General features: G+C 43.4%; 1 protein-coding gene across 1 annotated transcript; it reads right to left on the minus strand.

Annotated features, from left to right (window-relative positions):
* Positions 1 to 1977: 1977 nt before the first annotated feature.
* Positions 1978 to 12872, minus strand: LOC117597016 (uncharacterized). Its single transcript, XM_053233204.1, has 6 exons — positions 12776 to 12872; positions 8261 to 8323; positions 6284 to 6583; positions 5870 to 6175; positions 5412 to 5527; positions 1978 to 4899 (listed from the first exon to the last, which is right to left on the minus strand). The coding sequence occupies exons 1-6, from the start codon at positions 12870 to 12872 to the stop codon at positions 4837 to 4839; spliced, it is 945 nt and encodes a 314-aa protein (XP_053089179.1). The 3' UTR covers positions 1978 to 4836.
* Positions 12873 to 21515: the final 8643 nt, after the last annotated feature.

Below are 21515 nucleotides of genomic sequence, written 5' to 3' on the forward strand. Positions count from 1 at the left end.
TCTGGATAAGGGTGTTTGCTAAATGCTGTAAATGTAAACTGGAGTACCACACCAAAATGTTGTATACTACCATGCTTTCGCTGGTGGAGTAGTAAAAGGCCACCAGCAGCTTGCACTCCAGGTTGTTTTTTCTGTGCACTCTGAGGAAGTGTAGCCGTTGCTGTGCCTTTTTGATGATTGCTAAGGTGTTAGCAGACCAAAAGAGGTCATCAGATATGTGGACACCCAGGAATCTGTACCTTGTCAGATACTCCGTCAGGGCCAGCATCCTTTCTTGTCTTTACGGTTTTGAGCACTTGTCTCTCCTCCCATTCCTGTAGGGTCAGATGGCAGGTGCTAGAGGTTGGTGGTGGCATTGAATTTGCATTGGCCCCAGTGACCTCAAAGCAGGCAAAGAAATGGTTAAGTTCCTCAGCCAGTGAGGCATCAGCATAGATGGTGCTGTGGTTATTGTTCTTGTAATTGGTGATGCTCCGAATTCCCTGCCACACTCTTCTTGGGTCTTTGAGCAGTGACTGGACCTCACTTGTCATCCACTTGTCATCCAGTTTTTCTGGATCTTTTTGTCGACAGTGACATTGTCCGTGCAGTTTTTAATATAAAACAATACAGTTTCTGTGTATTGCTCCAGGTCCTGCTGTTCAAAAACCTCCCAGGCTGTACATTTCAAACAGTCCTGCAGTTGAGAGAGAGCTCCCTCAGGCCAAGTTTTTATGATCTTTATGACTGGCTTTGTTTTCCTCCTCAGCGGGGTGTATGCAGGGAGAAGGAGCAGTGAACAGTGACCTGACTGTCCTAGGTGGGGGAGAGGTGCAGCCCTGTAGGCATTCTTTATGTTGGAGTACACATGGTCCAGTGTATTTTTCCTTCTGGTTGCACACTTATCATATTGGGTGAAATTAGGTAGTACTGTTTTCAGGCACGTTTGATTAAAATCACCCGCTATGATGTACACTCCGTCTGGATGAGTTCGTTGGTGTTTATTTACGGAAGTGAATAGCATTAGCGTCTGCTGGAGTGTACACAGCAGTCACTATCACTGCTGTTAGCTCTCTTGGTAAATAAAATGGTTTACAAATAACTGTCAGCATTTCTAAGTCAGGGGACCAGTACCTGTCTATGATTTTACCAATCATTGTGCACAAAGATGCAAAGTCCCCCTCTTCTGCTCTTACCCGAGTCTTTGTTTCTGTCCTGCCAGTGGATTGTCGTCCTGCTAGCTGAATCGCAGCTTCGGGAATTAGCGTGTGAAGCCAGGTTTTGGTTCATTCACATTACCATCACGCAGCAATCCCGAAGGAGACGATTTGCTGTGATTTGTAGCTCCAACTCATCCATTTTGTGTGTCATAGTTCTGGCTTGGTGAGAAAGATGCTCGGAAGTGGTGGTTTAAACGGTTGTTTACATAGCCGAATAAGTAGGCCTGCCCGGCATCCTCGTTTTTGTTTCCTCTCCCCCCGCTGCCTCCTCTGGCTTGTTCATTAAGGATCTAAAACCAGACCTGCATTTCTGTAAAGCTGCTTTAGCACAATGTCTATCATTAAAAATCACTATATAAATAAAATTGCATTGAGTGAAATCTGGCCAGTCTGGGTTTATATCAGATGTGATCTCACAGCACAGGTGAAATAACATCACAGTCTGAAATCTTGTGTTGGCTTTAATAAAACTCAGCAGGTCCAAAGTGCCAGTGCTGAAACCACAGTGGAGGTCAGGAGGTATCTGACTGATTTACATTTCTAGTGTTTAGCAGAGACTCTTATCCAGAGAGATTCATACCTCTAAGAACAGAAACCCACTGGAGTCCTGGAGGACAAATTCTGCTTCTTTTACAGATGCAGTAATGAAGCAGCTGCAGACTTAATCTACATTTGAATAAAGACAGAGTAAAGTATAACATTACATTAAAGGATAAATGTTTTAAATATTGTCTGATGTTCCTAGTAAAAAGCCCCAGCAAAAGTTATTTCCCAAAATAAAAACATACAAGTTTATTTGTGTTTTTCTGCATCTGTTTATTCCTGTATCCCTTTGACTTATACAAACAAGTATTATACATTACACATCAACTGCAGAATGTAATAAATGAGCAAAGGAGGATTTTCTGATGTCACTTTCTGAAGACATCTTTAGTCAAGGCACCACAAATGAGCTATTTACATATTTACATTATTCTATAATTTCTATCCAGAACACAGACAATATTAATTTACATTTACATTTATGCCATTTTTGCAAATGCGGCATGACTTACAGAAGTGCTTTTAAGTCTTTAGACGTTGGTTGAAGACTACCAGTGTCTCAGCTGCTCGGACATCTAGAGGAGGTTTATTCCAATCATTCGGACACCTCAGCGCCAGAACTTTATTTCTGTATTCTTTTGACTTATACAAATAAATCTGGTATTTCTAGATTACATATCATCAACTGCAGAACATAATAAATAGGCAAATGTTAGAAAGGAGATAGCTGCTATCGGCTAACTCAAACATGAGCAAATAGTAGAGGTGGGAAATACACAAAAATATTAAAACATGATTGTGCGATACACGGCATGCAGCAGGAAATGTAGGTTTGGTAGGAAATTTACAGCAAAACAACGCTGCATTTAAAAATAAACCTTTTAATTTGGTAATACTTTTATTTAATGTCTAAAAATTAGCAGTGAAAAGGAAAACAAATGTTTAAAAGAATTTTAAAAAAAAAGTTTAATAATCAAAACAGTAGAATATATATGTAACATGAGATCAGCTGTTTCCAGAATCTCAGTAGAGAGCTGGAACATCAACACTAACATTTTTACTCCAGCTGTGTTAAGGCCTCAGCGTATGTAACATGGAGATAACGTCTGTGAGCGCTGTGTGAAGATAAAACCACCTTCATGAGCTCACACACTCTCTGCAGTTTCATAATGTTCGTGTTTTTCCCACCTGTCTGTTGTGATTCCTCTCCCTGTGAGCTGCTCCATGTGAGTTTGAGCTGCTCAGTAACTTTCCCACTAGCTGGGACTGATCAGTGTTTACTGGGTGTGTCCTCATACACACGTGTTCACTAGCTGGAACTGATCAGTGTTTACTGGGTGTGTCCTCATACACACGTGTTCACTAGCTGGGACTGATCAGTGTTTACTGGGTGTGTCCTCACACACACGTGTTCACTAGCTGGGACTGATCAGTGTTTACTGGGTGTGTCCTCACACACACACGTGTTCACTAGCTGGGACTGATCAGTGTTTACTGGGTGTGTCCTCACACACACGTGTTCACTAGCTGGGACTGATCAGCGTTTACTGGGTGTGTCCTCACACACACGTGTTCACTAGCTGGGACTGATCAGCGTTTACTGGGTGTGTCCTCACACACACGTGTTCACTAGCTGGGACTGATCAGTGTTTACTGGGTGTGTCCTCACACACACACGTGTTCACTGGCTGGGACTGATCAGTGTTTACTGGGTGTGTCCTCACACACACGTGTTCACTAGCTGGGACTGATCAGTGTTTACTGGGTGTGTCCTCATACACACACGTGTTCACTAGCTGGGACTGATCAGCGTTTACTGGGTGTGTCCTCATACACACGTGTTCACTAGCTGGGACTGATCAGTGTTTACTGGGTGTGTCCTCACACACACGTGCTCACTAGCTGGGTCTGATCAGTGTTTACTGGGTGTGTCCTCATACACACGTGTTCACTAGCTGGGACTGATCAGTGTTTGCCCCTAATTTGGAAAACCCTTCAAGCTGGAAGTTGATGCCAGCAGTACTGGTGTGGGTCGTAACAGAGGACACACCCAGTAAACACTGATCAGTCCCAGCTAATTTTTTTTTTTTCCCCTATTTTCAGTGTCATTAATTTTGTAGGACACTGAATAAAAGTATGATTAAACTCAGTTTCTCACAGTTTTTAAAATTAAACACAGCTGTTTTACTGGATGCCTATATTTCATAATGCACATTGTTTATCATGTATCACTGGACCAACATTTCTAAAGGGTGGGAATATTTATGCACCACAAGGGGAAAAATGTGTTAGCTCGATTTGTAATTCATGTAGTTTGCGTCTAGTTCAATAAAATATTAACAGCTGAGAGGAATTAGAGAAACTGAAAGTGTAAAAGGCGCAGCTTCAGCAGCAGAGCAAACCGAGTATTTAACCTTCACACAGGTGGGAAAAACATGAGCTTGCAGGGTTCACAAACCTGAACACTTCTGAAGAAAGTCAGAGCAGAAACAACGATGCAAAACAAAAAGTAATAATTCAAACATGCTGTATGAAGTTATAAATCTCTTCCCTCTGTTACTCCATTCTTATGTTTGAGCTTCAGGTTCTCTTCCTGCTTCATCATCATTTGTTTCTCTGGCAGTTTAGGCATTTCTGAGGTACCATTCCAGGTCTGGTCTCTTCCTGCTCCACTGTATGAGTTAATAGAGATGAAACGTATAAAATATCATTAGTATTTAATAATGTGACCTTGATGCCATCTGAACAGGTTCTGTTCTTAGAGGAGGTTCTTCTGAGACCAAAACACAAGGTTCTATTCTTAAAGGAGCTGGAAGCTCATCACATTGCTGAAGAACCAGGACTGAAGCAGATCCCAGAGAAGGACAGATGATGTGGTGCTCAGTGAAATCTTCGCCAAAGGTAATATATGACAGGAGAAGCCTATAGAATTATCTGATGAGGATATGTAACAGATAAAGGGATTAAAAAAAAGACTTGCAGTAGAATCATGCTGTATGAAGTTATAAGTCTCTTCCCTCTGTTATTCCATTCTTATGTTTGAGCTTCAGGTTCTCTTCCTGCTCCAACATGCTTTCGTTCTCTGCCTGGTCCCTCATTTGTATGGTGCCATTCCAGCTCTGATGTCTTCCTGCTCCACTGCTGCTCCTCTGTACGACTTAATAGAGATGAAACGTATAAAATATCATTAAAGTGCACATTATTAAATACTAATCACCAACTTCAAAACCTACACTCAATAAATTCATCACATCTCCTGAAAGGCTGAGGAATAAAATTAAGATGAATTCAGTTGAAAGTCTTTATTTATAAAGAGACTGTAGAGGATTTGCTTCTCAGAGTGAGACTGGAGGAATTCAGGTTTAAAGAGTCAGAGCATCGTATGTAATGCTGAGTGTTCAGATAAATATTTAAAACTATTAATAATCTGATGTTTAAACAGTTAACTGTTCTCTCTCAGTGATCATGTGAGATTACTGAATTAAACGTGGAACTATTCTGACAGTAAAAGTGTAATTTATAGGTGATAATTCTATTTATTTTGTGGAAGTGTGCATGCAGTGACTGAGTGGCGTCTAATCAGGGTGATGTGCTGTGGATTTTATTCTGGTTACAGCACGCAGTCATGTGATCTCTGATGTCACGGAGCTGCACGTCGCTGGTACTTACTTCATCTCTTTGGCAGCACCGATTCCTCAGGTAGCAGATTATCATCACAGGCAGCGCAACAAGCAGAAGAACCATCAGCACTATCAGGATAATCGCCCACACTGGTAGCGCTCTCTCTGTCTCAAACACACACACACACACACACACACTGTTAGCTTTACTGACTTCATCCTACACACACACACACACACACACACACACTGTTAGCTTTACTGACTTTATCCTACACACACACACACACACACACTGTTAGCTTTACTGACTTTATCCTACACACACACACACCTTTAGCTTTACTGACTTTATCCTACACACACACACACACACACACACAGTTAGCTTTACTGTCTTTATCCTACACACACTTTGACTGCAAAAATCCTATTTGTTTGTTAAAAGAGGATTTATATTTAAATGTTGAAGTTTCCACACTGACACCAATCACACTGAATACGTACCTCTCACTGATACTGTCACTGATACTGAGTAAATATGAAGATCTTCATTATTCTCCGTGTCCCGGACGATGTAAACTCCCCCATCAGTCAGCTTTACTCCTCTCAGTGTAAGAACTGTGTTAGTGAGTGATGTTCTCGGTGTGTATTCAGCTGTACAGCGTAGTGAGCTTCTATCCACAGTGCAGATCTGTTCACCATGTGGATCTGCTGAATCTCCACCCTTATAGATCACCTCCACTCGCTCTGATACGTGCAAATCCAGCTGCAGATCTTCACCAGGGTTTATCTGAACTGATGATATCATGGCTGAGGAGAAAAAACACTCATCATCTTAACTGGGTGTAAATGTGATATAACACATTAAACCTAAATCAGTAAGAGTGTATAAGCTATAGAGCAGGTAAAGACACTTACTCTCAATGCTGAGACGCACATCTTTAATGTCTCTGCCATCACACTCACATATGTATAAACCCCTCATACTGTAATCAGCTGCAGTGATGGTGAGGGTGAGATTTCCCTTCAGGTACTGATCATGGGACATTTTAAATCCCTCCTTTAGTGACCAGCAGGATGTCTGATCACACCGAGCCAATACAACACTTTGGTTACTGGACAGAGTCCATTTGGCCTCACGAGGACATTTCCGTTCACAGGGCAGATCAGCAGCCTGATTAAACTTCACCTGTACAGTAGTGACAGCTGATACAGGTACTGAAAGAGAGAAGCAGGTAAACAGAATAAAATATAAACCTATACATGCACATATGATTAAATTAAAATTAAAATGTGTATATCTCACACATTTCAGTATAAAGCCTTCCTATAAAACACTTTGTGTTTATAAATAAAACAATATGCACATGTGACCTGGTTGCAAGAAAACCATAAGAGACCAGAACCTGTCATAAGAGAACTACAGATTCTTTCAAGAATCAGACTGATGTTCGCTAAAATGTTCTTCAGTTGTTATTATGGATTAGCACTAAAGGACAGCGAGTGCTGTTCAGCTAAACTAACAGTGGAACTCTGGAAGATCCTTACGGTATGATTTTTAGCAGGCTATACAGGTTTATTAAAGCAATTTAAATGAGTTATTTTAGCTAACTAGCAAGCTAAGCCTGTTAAATTGTTGATTATCTGATAGTAACGCAGTGAAAACAAATGTGTTTATAATCACATTTCCGATTCTGACGCTCAAAAGCACAGCTCAATGTTTTAGAAAACAAATTCTGTCTCAGCTCTTAAATCATTATAGTCTCCTGCATTGTTTCTGCAACCAGGAGGTGCAGCTGATGTCACACTAACGTCTCTCACTCAGGAGTCTATAATTCATGTTTTATATCATATATGATCTGTATACGTACATTTTAAACAATATTGCTGTTTTACATTTCACTAAATGTTATTATACGCTTTTCTCTTTCCATTATAATCACAACTGATTAAATAGCAGCATAAAATTTAAAAAAAAATATCAGTAAAGATCAAGATATTTTACATGAATACATTCTGAAGTGTTTTTTATTTACTGAAATGATTTCTAAACATATATGCTAACGAATCAGAAAAAACCTAAAAGTACTGACACTTTCAGCCTCATCACTAAATCCAGAGTAAACAAACAGAATAAATAAATCCCTTCTACTATTGTGTACTATATGGACAAATAGTGCAATTGTGCAACCAATAAATTCATCACAGTATTTGCAAGAGGTCCGGCTGGTTAAAATCTATCCACTGTCCACTGATGGAGTCCTGAGTACGAAGCTGCTCGTGGCAACTGCAGCCCCAAAGCCACTACAGCAATCGCAGTCCCAAGCCATTACAGTACAGCTCCCCATATGTGATCCCCAAGCCATCTCCACAGCCCCCAGGTGGCACCATCCCCAGCAATCCAAACAGTTCTTCAGGCCGTCCATATGGGGCCACCCCCAGCGTACATGAATACATTCTGAAGTGTTTTTATTTTTTATTTACTGAAATGATTTCTAAACATATATGCTAACGAATCAGAAAAAAACCTAAAAGTACTGACACTTTCAGCCTCATCACTAAATCCAGAGTAAATAAACAGAATAAATCTAAAAGCCTCCATCCCGACAGGCTCCACCCCCTTTCCCCTGGTGACTGGTACACTGCTGCTGTTTGGCCTGTATTTGCATATGGAACCTGATTGGCTCTTATATTTGATGACGCAGTAACACTCTCCTGTAACTCAGGTTTGTTTCTTAATAGAAGGATTTTCACACTTTGATCCTCTGAACTCTGAAATTAAATCCTGAGAAAGTAAATGTAATTAATCCTAAAACATGTTTAATAGAGGTTTGTAAGACTGTAAGAGGAACTCGCTGAGCCCAGTGTGAGCAGTGAGACTGAAATCACACTCACCTGTGATGAACGTGAGGATGAATAAAAGCAGGACATGGTGAGGAACCCTGCAGGACTCCATGTCTGAGACACAACACCACCAGCAGCACTGCACAGGTGAGAACAGGTGAGGAATTAACCAGGTACCTAAACACAATAAGTGCAGTGGGAAAGCTTAAGAACAAAAAACGACATGGAGAGTAGAGACAGGAACCTGACACACACACACACACACACACACACACACAGTCACACACACACACACACACACCTAACACTGGAGCTGTGACGGCTAAGTGAGGGTCTAGTAATTACTAATATTGATTAATATTTATTTGTAGCTATCTACTTCATAAAACTTTGTAACCTCATCAACTAAGAATTACTACTACTAATAATAATAATGGTGATAAGATATGATAAAAAAAAAAGTTATAATAAAAGGTTTTTTTTTTGCATTTTTTAATTTATGCAACCATCAACAACATACATAATCACTAAGACAATACTACACGTGTACAAACAGAGGAAAAAACAGAAGGAACAAACATAAAATACTGTTTACATACAAATAAAAAACATACAGGAAATTCATGAACAAAATCAGGTATCAGCATCGATTCATCCCATTTCAGCTATAACTGATTCTGAAGATAACTTATGAAAGGCCACATAACAGCGAACGTGGAGCAGAACCCCACAGATTCAGTCTTATTTTTCCAGACTTAAGAATAGCGGTTGATATCACTGTTTGAAAGAGTGGTCTTTTCACTGACAATACCAAAGATGGCTTTTAGAGGGTTTGGACTAACATTTTTACTAAATCTTAGAATAAGACTCAAAAATCAGTGACCAGAAAGCAAACAGCCTGAGACAAACCCAAAACATACGGGCAAGTGTAGCAGGGGATTGAATGCATCTTGCCTTCGGTCAATACGAGGAGAATATATTTGCCAACCTGGCCTTAGATAAATGAAGTCTGTGTACCACTTTAAATTGCAAGAGACTGTGTCTGGCATAAATAGAAGACCCATGAACCCTATATTTAGCCTCATGCCACTCCTTGTCAGTCATGCAAAGTTTAAGATCTAGTTGCCAAGAGTCTCTGTGCATTATTAGGAGTGGACAATAATGATGCAGGTTTTATGTACAAACTGAAGATAGTACCTCTCTGAGCCGTGCTGACAGGAAAAAACTGGTCAATTGTATTTGGTTCAGGAAGGAAAAGAAAAGAGGTGAAATTCTTGCGCATAAAATCACTCATCTGTAGATATCTGAAAAAATGAGTCTTTGGTATTCTGAACTGAGATTCTAATTGTGCAAATGATAGGAAGCTCCCATCAACAAATAGATCTTTGAATAATGAAATGACTTTTTACTGCCATAGCAAGAATGCAAGGTCATTAAGAGGCTGGACAAATCCATAATTTCTGGCACCTGGTGCACAAACAGAACCTCTCTGCCATCCATAATATTTATGAATTTGGACCCAAATCTGAACAGAATTCCAATCCACAGGACGTACTGAATGAGAGTCAAGACCGAGTGGTAAGGGTGAGAATAAAAGAGCTGGAAATGAAAAAGGAAGGCAAGCTGAGGATTCAATATGGACCCAATCCGGTAAATGATTAGAGTTATGTGAATCCTGCCAATATGCTAAAGCTCTCAAATTGCAGGCCCAGTAATATAGTTAGAAATGTGGAAGAGCCATCCTCCCTAGTTCCTTGGGATTTCGTAAAAAACACAAGCATATTCTAGGGAGTTTCTTATTCCAAAAAAAGGTGATATTGTCTTATTTAAATAAACAACATAAGATTTTTTAATATTTATATATACTTTCCAGCCAAGGGGATAGGAAGCCTGGACTATTTTTCAACAGTTATCTTTGTTCAGACTAAATGTGGAGCAAAATTAAGCTTAAATACCTCAGAAATATTTCTTGATACAACCACACCAAGATATGTGACACTGTCTGGGGCTAATTTAAATGGATAAGCAGAAAAGGAAGATAGTTTTGCAGCTTGATTTATAGGAAATAGCTCACTCTTGGAAAGATTGACATTATATCCTGTCATAGTGCTGAAACGCTCAAATACAGCCACAACATGAGGAAGAGAATTATGTGGATCTGAGATATACAGGAGCAGGTCATCTGCGTATAATGATAATTTACGCTCTCTGCCCCTCTAATAATTCCCTGAATAACTGATGTTGATCTCAGCAAAACAGCTAAAGGTTCAATCGCTACTGTGAAAAGTGGGGACACATGGGGCCTCCCTGTCTAGTTCCCCTGTGTAATGGAAGAAATTGTGAACTAATATTATTAGTGATGACAGATGAGGAGGGAAAAGCATGCAGAAATTTTACCCATGATAAGAACTTTGTCACACACACACACACACACACACACCACACACACACACAGCTCCTACACACCCAAAGCACCTTAACTTTCTACAAAACGATTATTTTAAATAGATCAGTAACAAAACAAACACACAATAATTCATAGTATCTGTGAGTATACAGGCTAAAAAATGGCAATATCGATTGAAGTTTAAAGAGATAATAATAATAATAAAAATAATAATAATAATAATAATAATAATATAGTTTCTTAAAAAAGGTTTTTTTGTAAATTTATTTTTATCTGGCTTAAAACTTTATAGCGTCTCTTATATACAGTACCTCACAAAATTGAGTACACCCCTCACATTTCAGCAACCATTTTAGTATATCTTCTCAAGGGACAATACTATAGAAATGAAATTTGGATATATTTTAGAGTAGTCAATGTGCTGCTTGTATAGCAGTATAGATTTATTGTCATGTAAAAATGACTTAACATACAGCCATTATTGTCAAAATAGCTGGCAACATAAGTGAGTACACCCTGAGTGATAACGGCTGTACGTCGTTTAACCATGCAAAGCCACATGTCCTATTCATCATGTTCATGTTTTTGTCTCCTTGACAGGACCATACAAATTTGTGTATCTAGTATTGGAGCAGTTAAAATTTGGTGCTTTGAGTACAATTCTCTCATACTGACCACTGCATGTTGAACATGGCGCCTCATGCCAAAGAACTCTCTGAGGATTTGAGAATTAGAATTGTTGCTCTCCACAAAGATGGCCTAGGCTATAAGAAGATCGGTAACACCCTGAAACTGAGTTACAGTACAGTGGCCAGAGTCATACAGAGGTTTTCCAAGATGGGTTCCACTCAGAACAGCCCTCGCAAGGGTCGATCTAAGAAGTTGAGTCCTCATGTTGTGCGTCAGGAGGAGCAGTGAGATTACTCGCAGTGTCAGGAGCAGTAAACAGCGGCTATAAACACAGCAGTGAAGTCCCTTGGTAGATAATAGGGACGGCATTTCAGCAATAAAAACTCCACATCTGGCGAGCAGTGCTTATAAACAGTCTGTATGTCTCCACACCACGAGTTGTTGATAAACACACACACACCTCCTCGGTGTAAGGAGTGAGACTGTAGCTGAACAGAGGATTCCGGTACTTTCTCTGAGAGCCAGGTCTCGGTAAAAATCAGAGCATTCTCAAGTGAATGAAGCAGCTCAAGTGAGTCTCCATCCACATCTGAAGGAAGTCTCATCAACCAAGAGCTTTAGAAGTTCTTGCCCCTTGTCATCACGAGGAGATCACGAGGAGATCACGCTTGCTCCGAGACTCCGCATCCAGACTGGGTCCTGCAAAGCCTCCAACTCTCGCCTTCTCACCGCTGTGAACCAGGGTTAGGGTTCTTCAAAGTTTAGCAACCCGCCTACGAGACTCCGCCGGGTTCGTGCCTCACTCTGTTTATCTTCCTCATTGGTCTTTCGAGACGCTACATAACGCCAACCAGACCACCGACCAATCAACATCGCCGGAAACTCCTTACAAACAACAACGCAACGAGGGAATCCCTGGCAACACAAACGCAAGTATAGTACCTCCAGATTCTCCTCGGAAGAAAAAGCAGCAATAAAACCGGAAGTGAAGTCCGTCACGTGACTGCGGTTAAGCCAGCCGTTCTTCCTGAAAGGCTTTTACGCACTTAATTTTAACTTAAAATTACTAATTAATAATAATAATAAGCTATGATAAAAGTTATAATAAATGTGTTTTTTTTAAATCACAATATAATCATAAAGCTAAAGCGGCAGTAAAACCGGAAGTGAAGGCCGTCAGGAGCCATTCTGTTGTTGTTGTTTAGCCTGAGATAGCTAGCTCACTACATTAACGCTATTTTCTCTAGTAAATACACCACCGTTTGGCGTTTATTAGCAAAAACAATAAAAACACTAAACACTACTCAGAATAACAATCCGGTATTTCTGTACAACTATTTACAGAACTATTTACTGTCGGGTGTTTTATTTATTTATTTATTTATTTTTTTCCATTTTACAGAAACTCTTCATGACGAGTTTATTAAAAGTGCAGCTCTGTATTAACACATAAACTCATCTCAGTCGCTTAAACTGCGCTGTAATATTTATATAACATTTGTGTGTTATAATATCTGTAATTAACTCACTGTGTGAAGGTTGAACACTCGGTCCTCCTGCGTGCCGAAGCTCCTCCTGCGTGCCGAAGCTCCTCCTGTGTGCTGAAGTTCCTCCTGCGTGCTGCATGTCGGTACCGTTACTCCCGTCGTTCGTTCTGTTGTCAAGTGACGTGACAGCACTGGATAGAGAAATTAGTTAATTTACAACCTTCCTTACAAACGGGTGCATAGTAATCATTATTATCATTATTATTGTTATTATTATTATTATTATTATTATTTTTAAAACATAACACCACAGATCTTCAAGAAACAGTAACAAAAACAGAGTGACAGGAATGGACAGACCTTTTTTTATTTCTAGGAAAATGCTTATTACACATCTTTTGATAATTTTATGATAATTCCTAAATATGATGCAACATACAAAAAATACAGTTTTACGTTATAGTATTACTGACTGAGGTACTGATCCGGGAAGTGGTCACGTGACAAAAGAACTGTAACAGACTTTATTCGATTCTGTTATATTGCACTAATTGTGGATGTACTGGCGCTCGTTGTGTGTGTGTCAAGTCAAGTGGAGTTTATTGTCATTTCAGCCATATACAAGTACACAGTGAAACGAAACAACGTTTCTCCAGGACCAAGGTGCCACATAAGACAACACAGAACAACACAGAACTACGGGGACTACATAAATTACATAAATTAAACGTAAAGTGCACAAGTGCAAACATGTGCAGACAGCACAAGACAGAACAGACAGTACATAACTACGACGCCGACCAGTACACAGTCCTGTTGAAAGTGATAAAGTGACAGTAGTGCAAATATTACAGCTGAGGTAGTGTAAACAGTGTAAACATAGTAGTAGCAGCAATAATAAGACATGTGCAAAACATGTGCAGTGCATGTGCATAGAGGATGTTCCGTTGTGTGTATATATGTATGTATGTATGTCTGCGTGAGTTCCTTGGACCGGTTCAGTTGTGTGTGTGTGTATATGTATGTGTGTGTGTGTGTGTATGTGTGTGTGTGTGTTCCTTCAGTCCAGTTCTAGGTATTTAGGAGTCTGATGGCATGAGGGAAGAAACTGTTGCACAGTCTGGTTGTGAGGGCCCGAATGCTTCGCAACCGTTTTCCAGACGGCAGGAGTGTGAAGAGTGTGTGTGAGGGGTGTGTGGGATCATCCACAATGTTGGTGGCTTTGCGGATGCAGCGAGAGGTGTAAATGTCTGTGATGGAGGGAAGAGAGACCCCGATGATCTTCTCAGCTGTCCTCACTATCCGCTGCAGGGTCTTGCGATCTGAAACAGTGCAATTCCCAAACCAGGCAGTGATGCAGCTGCTCAGGATGCTCTCGATAGTCCCTCTGTAGAACGTGGTGAGGATGGAGGGTGGAAGATGTTCTTTCCTCAGCCTTCGCAGAAAGTACAGGCGCTGCTGGGCTTTCTTTGTTATGGAGCTGGAGTTGAGCGACCAGGTGAGGTTCTCCGCCAAGTGAACACCAAGAAACTTGGTGCTCTTGACGATCTCCACGGAGGAGCCGTCGATGTTCAGCGGAGAGTGGTCATTCTGTGCTCTTCTGAAGTCAACAACCATCTCTTTAGTTTTGTCCTGCCACATGCGCCGGGTGTCTCTGCTGGTCTTGAAGTGGTCGTGGATTCTCTGGGCGTGTGCGCGCTTCGCCTCTCTGATGGCCCGGGACAGTTTGGCCCTTGCTGTTCTTAGGTCCACCTTATCGCCTGCTCTGAAGGCGGAGTCTCGAGTCCTCAGTAGCGCACGCACCTCTGCAGTCATCCACGGCTTCTGGATGGAGCGTGAGGTGATGGTCTTGGAGGCGGTGAAGTCATCAATGCACTTGCTAATATAGCTGGTCACTGATGTCGCGTATTCCTCCAAGTCAGTGAAGTCGCCGTCAGTTGCCGCTTCCCTGAACATGTGCCAGTCAGTGTGTTCAAAACAGTCCTGAAGAGCAGAGATGGCTCCTGCTGGCCAGGTTTTCACCTGCTTCAGAACCGGTTTGGAGCGTCTGACTAGCGGTCTGTATGCTGGCATTAGCATAACAGAGATGTGGTCTGAGTATCCGAGGTGGGGGCGGGGCTCCGCCTGGTACGCGCCGGGGATGTTTGTGTAAACAAGATCCAGCACGTTCTTCCCTCTCGTTGCAAAGTCCACATGCTGATGGAATTTAGGGAGCACTGACTTGAGATTTGCATGGTTGAAATCTCCGGCAACAATAAACAGTCCGTCAGGGTGTGAATTCTGCAGCTCGCTAATAGCCCCATACAGTTCACAGAGCGCCTCCTTAGCATTAGCGTTAGCACTGGGGGGAATGTAGACAACGATTATGAAAACAGTAGTGAATTCCCGTGGTAAATAAAAAGGTCTACATCTAACAGTCATAAACTCCACCAGCGATGAGCAGTAACTAGAGACTAGCACCGAGTTCTTGCACCATTCCGTGTTGATGTAAACACACAAGCCTTACCGCGAGCCTTACCGCACAGAGCTGTGTTTCTGTCGGCACGAAACGAGGCTAGCCCGTCTAGCTGAATGGCGGCGTCCGGAACTCTGTCGCTGAGCCACGTCTCCGTGAAAACAAAGACGCAGCAGTCTCTAAACTCACGCCGCGTAGCTTGCTGGAGTCGGATGTAGTCCAGTTTATTATCCAGGGAGCAGACATTGGAGAGCAGGATGGACGGGAGAGGCGGCCGGCTAGGGTTTGTTTTTAGCCTAGCACGAACCCCCGCCCTCTTGCCGCGCTTCTGCTTTCTCGCGCACCGCTTGCGACGTCCCCTCCCCCGGCCACCGCCATCGGGCGACGCAGAGGGCTGGAGGCCTGGTCCCCGCAGCAAGCCGAGATCGCGTAGCTTCTCCAACAGGTCATCTTGCAGAGAGGCTGTATTGTAGTGTTTGAGGTTTATGAGTGTCTGGGGGTGGTAAACACGAACACCGGTAGCTCCGATGTCCTTGTGCCGTTAAAAAGTCGGCCTAAGGACGAAAAAAGCACCATTTTGTATCCGGAGTGGCCGCTGCGTGCTACTGCCGCGCCGCCATCTTGGAAAGTTAAATGTGTGTGTAAGTGTGAGTGTGTAAAAAGTATTTATCCCCTCGGGGCTTGCCGTAGATAGACAATGGGCATGCACACTTTTGGCGCGCTAGAGCGTCGCGGGTTTTTGGAGTTCTCTCTGGTGTGTGTTGGAGAATAAAAAGTTAAGAAGAGTTCGGATATTCTCGTTTATTGTTTTCTTATCCATAAGTGTTTAGGCGAACCCTGCACGAACGCTCGGTCACACTGGTGGCAGCGGTTTTGTTTTATTTGCGTTTACGTGGTTCAGTGTTACGGCGGGTGTTTAACTAGTTAGTTTATAGTCGAAAGTTCTTAGTGGAGTTCGCACGCGCGGGTTCAACGTGACACGGCCATCATGTGGTGTAAAGACGAGGATGATTTATATTCAAGACGGGACCGCGACAAGATTAACAGACATGTGAGAATTGAGTTACCGCCGCCGTTCTCCGGTGACGAGAAGCAGAGCTTTCTGTGTTGGGCACGGCAGTTCGAGGTCGCGGTCAGAGCACTCACAGAGGGAGATGGCGCTGCGTCCTACAATTATGAACCGGCGCAGATTCTACCGACGCGGCTGAGCAACGCAGCATTTCTTTAGTGGGACAGCCTTCCTCATACTGTTCAGGCTGATTATACAGCGGCAAAAGAAAGACTCAGGGAGGCCTTTGGACAGCGGCAGTTTTTGGTTCGCTTCAGAGCCAGCCTATCAGCCCGCCCTCGTGCTCCGCGGGAAAGTTTGGAGGTGTATGCAGCGGAGATCAGCAGGCTAGTGGACGAGGCTTTTCCTGAATACGGCGACAGAGCCCAAAGGGAAGAAAAATTTCATCGTTTTCTTGCTGGTTTGGATCCGGTGCTCAGAGCTAAATGCCATGAACAAGGAGCGACGGATTTGGAGGAGACTGTGATAATTGCAGGTCGGTGTGAGAATGCTAGAGACGCAATAAAGACTGATTACATGACTGGTAATGTTGCGGGAAGTAATAATGATGGAGGAGCTGTGGCTGCTGTTTATTCTGTGACTGATAATGGAGAACTTTATAGAGCTGTGGATCGACTGACAGAGGAAATGAGGGATATGAGAATGGAATTGAGGCGCTTGTGCGACGAAAACCAAAAACTGAAAGCCAGAGTGAGCCCTAGAGCAATGGACAAGTGGGATGGAGACCACTCTCAGTCTTATGGAATGTGCCAGTGTGTCTGCGGGGGTCGCGGATGCCAGTCACGTGTCTTTGATAGCACTCATAGAGGCCGCTCACCTGGGAGGAAACTGTTCCAGCACCGTGATGGGAGTACATTAGGTATGGATGTGCGTAGTTATGAAAACTCACACTCTCCTTTGTCTCCAGCGAGACGCAGCCCCAGCCCCGGTTCTCGCAGATGGAACAGCTATGTGGATGATTCAAGAAAGCGAGGAGTACGTTTCATGTCACCTAGCGGAGCGGAGTGCCGCTACCAGTCGGAAAACTGACTGTAGCTGTTGTTGCGGCCCGAACACCAGCTATGTTGCCTATGGGCCTTCAGATTGACAATGTCGATGTCAGTAATTCTGTATCAAAAGGCAACGATGTAATTACGGACGCTGGCCAGGAGCTGTTAGTATCGTATGTGAAAGGGGTGATGGAAGGCGTGGAGGTTCAGATGTTAGTGGACTCTGGTTCTAGTGTGTCTCTTATGAGTGCAGATTTTCGTATGTCAATTCCTACGCTTCGCAATCGCCCACTGAGAAAAGACTATGTGTCAGCCCTTGCAGTGAATGGACAAATGCTAGATACACTGGGCACCATCTCTGTAACATTCCAGCTGGGGACGGAGTCATGGCAGCATGTATTTCATGTGCTAAGAGAAACCACACAGACTGTGTTGCTGGGCTGGGACTTTCTGTTGAAAAATCACGCCTTACTGGACCTCAGCCGTGCTAAGCTACAACTGTGGGACATCACGGTTCCTCTACTTACCAGCAAAGACTTTGTTCCAACGTGCTGCAATGTGTCACTGGCCACCACTATAAATCTGCCACCTCTCAGCGAGACAATGGTACCAGTTAAAGTATTTTTACCTAACGCAGCCCATGTAGCGAGTGACTTTGTTGGATACATAGAACCCAATGTGGCGGAGTCTTCCAGTCTACTAGTAGCTCACACAGTGGCTGGGGTTCACAAAGGACTGACAAAGGCTCAGATTTTGAATCCTACTGGACATGACATTTCATTGAAACAAGGGATGCACCCGGGTGAGTTATACTCAGTTGAGGATTCTGATGTTCACCTGTTTCATGCCCCGGTTGATGTAGCTGCAGTGACCTCTTCCACAGCTGCGCCTCCTATATCACTAGATGAGTCACCTATTTCTAATTTGGAGAAAGCTGCACTATCAGCATTGCTGCTGGAATTCAATGACATCTTCAGCTCTTCCAAACTGAATACTGGCAAGTGCAAGCTAGTGAAACATTCTATCAGAACTGGTGAGCAGACTCCCATCAAGCAGCGTGCACATCGTACATCCCCTGAAAAACATGCCGAAATAGAAATACAGGTGGCTGGCCTGCTTGCGGACGGTGTTATCGAGGAGAGCTGTAGTCCCTGGGCATCGCCAGTTGTTTTGGTGAGAAAGAAGTGTGGCACCTGGCGGTTTTGTGTGGATTATAGACGCCTAAACAGTGTGACTATTAAAGACTCTCATCCTCTGCCCCGAGTGGACGACACACTGGACGCGCTGGCCGGTGCTGCGTGGTTCAGCACATTAGATTTTTCTAATGGTTACTGGCAGGTGGAAGTTGCGGAGCAGGACCGCGAAAAGACGGCTTTTACGACAGGACAGGGCCTCTATCAGTGGTGATCTATGCCGATGGGCCTTTCCAACGCCCCTGCCACATTTCAAAGTTTGATGGAGCTGGTCCTCAGAGGGCTCCCGTGGCACATCTGCATGGTATACCTCGATGATATTTTGATTTACAATAAAACCTTTGAGGAACACCTGTCAAGCCTCAAAGAGGTGTTTTTGAGAATCCAATCCGCAGGGTTGAGACTGAACCCACGCAAATGCCATGTTGCCAGAGATCATGTAGTCTTCCTGGGCCATGTAGTTTCTTGAAAGGGTCTTCAGCCCGACCCAAAGAACACAGAGAAAGTTTTGAACTGGCCAGTTCCCCGTTCTCCTTCTGAGGTGAGAGCCTTTGTGGGACTGTTTTCTTATTGTAGAGGTTTCGTCAAGGACTTTTCAAAAATTGCTGCTCCATTGAACCAACTCATTGGTAAAAATGTGCCCTTTGTGTGGACCGCTGTGTGCGATCAATCATTTAACCACCTGAAAAATGTGTTGTCGTCTGTGCCTGTCGTGATATTGCCTGATTTCAGTGTGCCCTTTAAAATCTACACTGACGCCTCAAACCTGGCTGTCTGTGCAGTTCTCGCGCAGGACAGAGATGGGTGTGAACATGTGGTGGCATATGCCAGCCGGGCATTGAATTCCACACAAAAGCGTTGATCCGCATTTGATCGTGAGTTGTGGGCTATCGTGTGGGCAGTAAGGGAATTCAAGCACTACATTGGACTTGCCTCATTTACCATTATTACAGACCATCGACCACTCTTAGCCCTTATGTCCATTGGTGATGACCCAACAGGAAGAAGAGCGAGATGGATTCTGGAGCTTGATCCATTGAATTGGGTCGTTGGGTGGACATCATCACAAAAACGCGGACGCGCTTTCTCGCCGCCCTGAGACACCTGACATGAGTACTGCAAGTGAATGTGGTGAGTTCTGATCAAACAGACACTGACATTCCATGTTCCTCTGAAGTCACTGATTCTGCAGGAGATGCGACTGCGCAGGACTCACTTAACAATTGAGACAGCATGTCTCCCATTAATGCTTTGTCCCATAGTTTAACAGACATTAGAGCTATGCAGAATGTTGACCCGGACATTAAGACTGCTTTCAGTTGGGTGGCACAATCCCTACGACCGTCCAGGAGGACGTTACAACGAGCTTCTCAGTGCTTGCAGAAGCTTTGGACTAAATTCAACCATCTTTCTATCATTGACGGACTGTTATGCCACTCAGTTTGCTGCCCTCACGATTTCCCTCACGAGTAAACCTGTAGTCCAAATAGTTGTTCCCTCTGCTCTAAAATCGGACATTCTTTTGCAATTGCATGGTGCCCCAGCTTAGGCCCATTTCTCTTCAGAGTGTGTGTGGGAACGGGCGAGACAATTTTGTTACTGGCCTTCCGTGTACAGGGACATCAAAGCATGGTGTGAGCAGTGCAAGGCATGTCAGACATGGCGCAGTCCTGTTCCAGCCACCATGCGCCGATGGGTGGATCCCAGTCAGTGCGGCCATTTGAATGAGTGGCTATGGACATCTTAGAGCTGCCTGTGACTTCAAAAGGACCAGTATGTGCTGGTTGTCGAGGACTACTTCACTAAATTTGTAAATTTGTATCCCTTGCCTAATCAGTCGGCACAGACAGTAGCACATTGTCTGTTTGAGGATTATGTTCTACTTCATGGCGTTCCAGAGACTTTGCATTCGGACCAGGGTCGTCAGTTTGAGGCGGAGGTGGTTCAGACTCTCTGCCATCTTCTGGACATTAAAAAGACTCGGATGGCATGGTTGAGCGCTTTAATCGGACTCTGATTGATCAGCTGGCTAAAACACTTTTGACTTATGGGGGGAATGGGACGATTATGTGAAGCATGTGGCATTTGCTTACAATACAACGACTCACTCAAGCACTCGTTTCACACCTTTCTTCTTGACCCACGGTCGGGAAGCACGGGTTCCCGCTGATGTACTGTTACCCACTCGTGCTCTTAACTCTCAGATGTCAGTGTCACATGCTGAATTTGTTTCCTCATTGCTGACTAAACTGAACCCTGCCTTGAGCGGTGCACAGATACACAGTGAGGCAGCTCACGACCGTCAAAAACTGTACCATGATGTTGGCTTGCGTCACCGGCCTTATGATGTAGGTGCCATGGTGTGGCTCCACATCCCGGTGGAGAGCCGCATGAAGCTGGCACCCCACTGGAAGGGATCTTATAAAATTGTGCAAGTCATGGGCAAGGGATCTTATAAAATTGTGCAAGTCACGTGGTGAACTGGGACTGACTTATCGGATTGTAAATCCTTTTGATGCTGGTGAGAGGGCACAGGTAGTGCATTATAATAGGGTGCAGCCATACACAGCCTGAATCATTTCCACTGGAGTCTGAAGTTTCTGGTGGAGCGGAGTGTGTGTCTCCCCGGAACGATCTGAGTACTTTGTCTGACTCGCAATGTTCAGTTAAGGAGTCTGAGCCAAGTGTTAGTAAGACTGGGAGAGTTTGTAGACCTCCTGGCCATTTAAGGGGTTTTGTTCTGTATTGAAGTAACTGTTTGCCTCTGTGTGTGGGAGGGTGCTAGTAGGATTTTGTTCTATTGCTGAGCCTGTTGTTTCTATACAAAAAGAAAGAACTAGGGTTTGGAAAATGGGGGAAAATTTACTGTCAACTTTGAAAAAAAAAAAAAGTGTTAGGTGGTAAGAGAAATGTGTTCAAACAAACAAAGCTGGAGATATATATGGGGGGAATGCTGTGTTCTATTAGCAGGCTTGTTGCCATGTTACGAATGTGCTCTGTACTTTGTTTTGTGTCTTATTGTACACAGATGTTTATTGTTTCTGAATGTTGACCTTGTTATTCTGGCACCTAAACG

Source organism: Pangasianodon hypophthalmus, chromosome 4 (assembly GCF_027358585.1).
Source record: "Pangasianodon hypophthalmus isolate fPanHyp1 chromosome 4, fPanHyp1.pri, whole genome shotgun sequence".
Lineage (NCBI taxonomy): Eukaryota > Metazoa > Chordata > Actinopteri > Siluriformes > Pangasiidae > Pangasianodon > Pangasianodon hypophthalmus.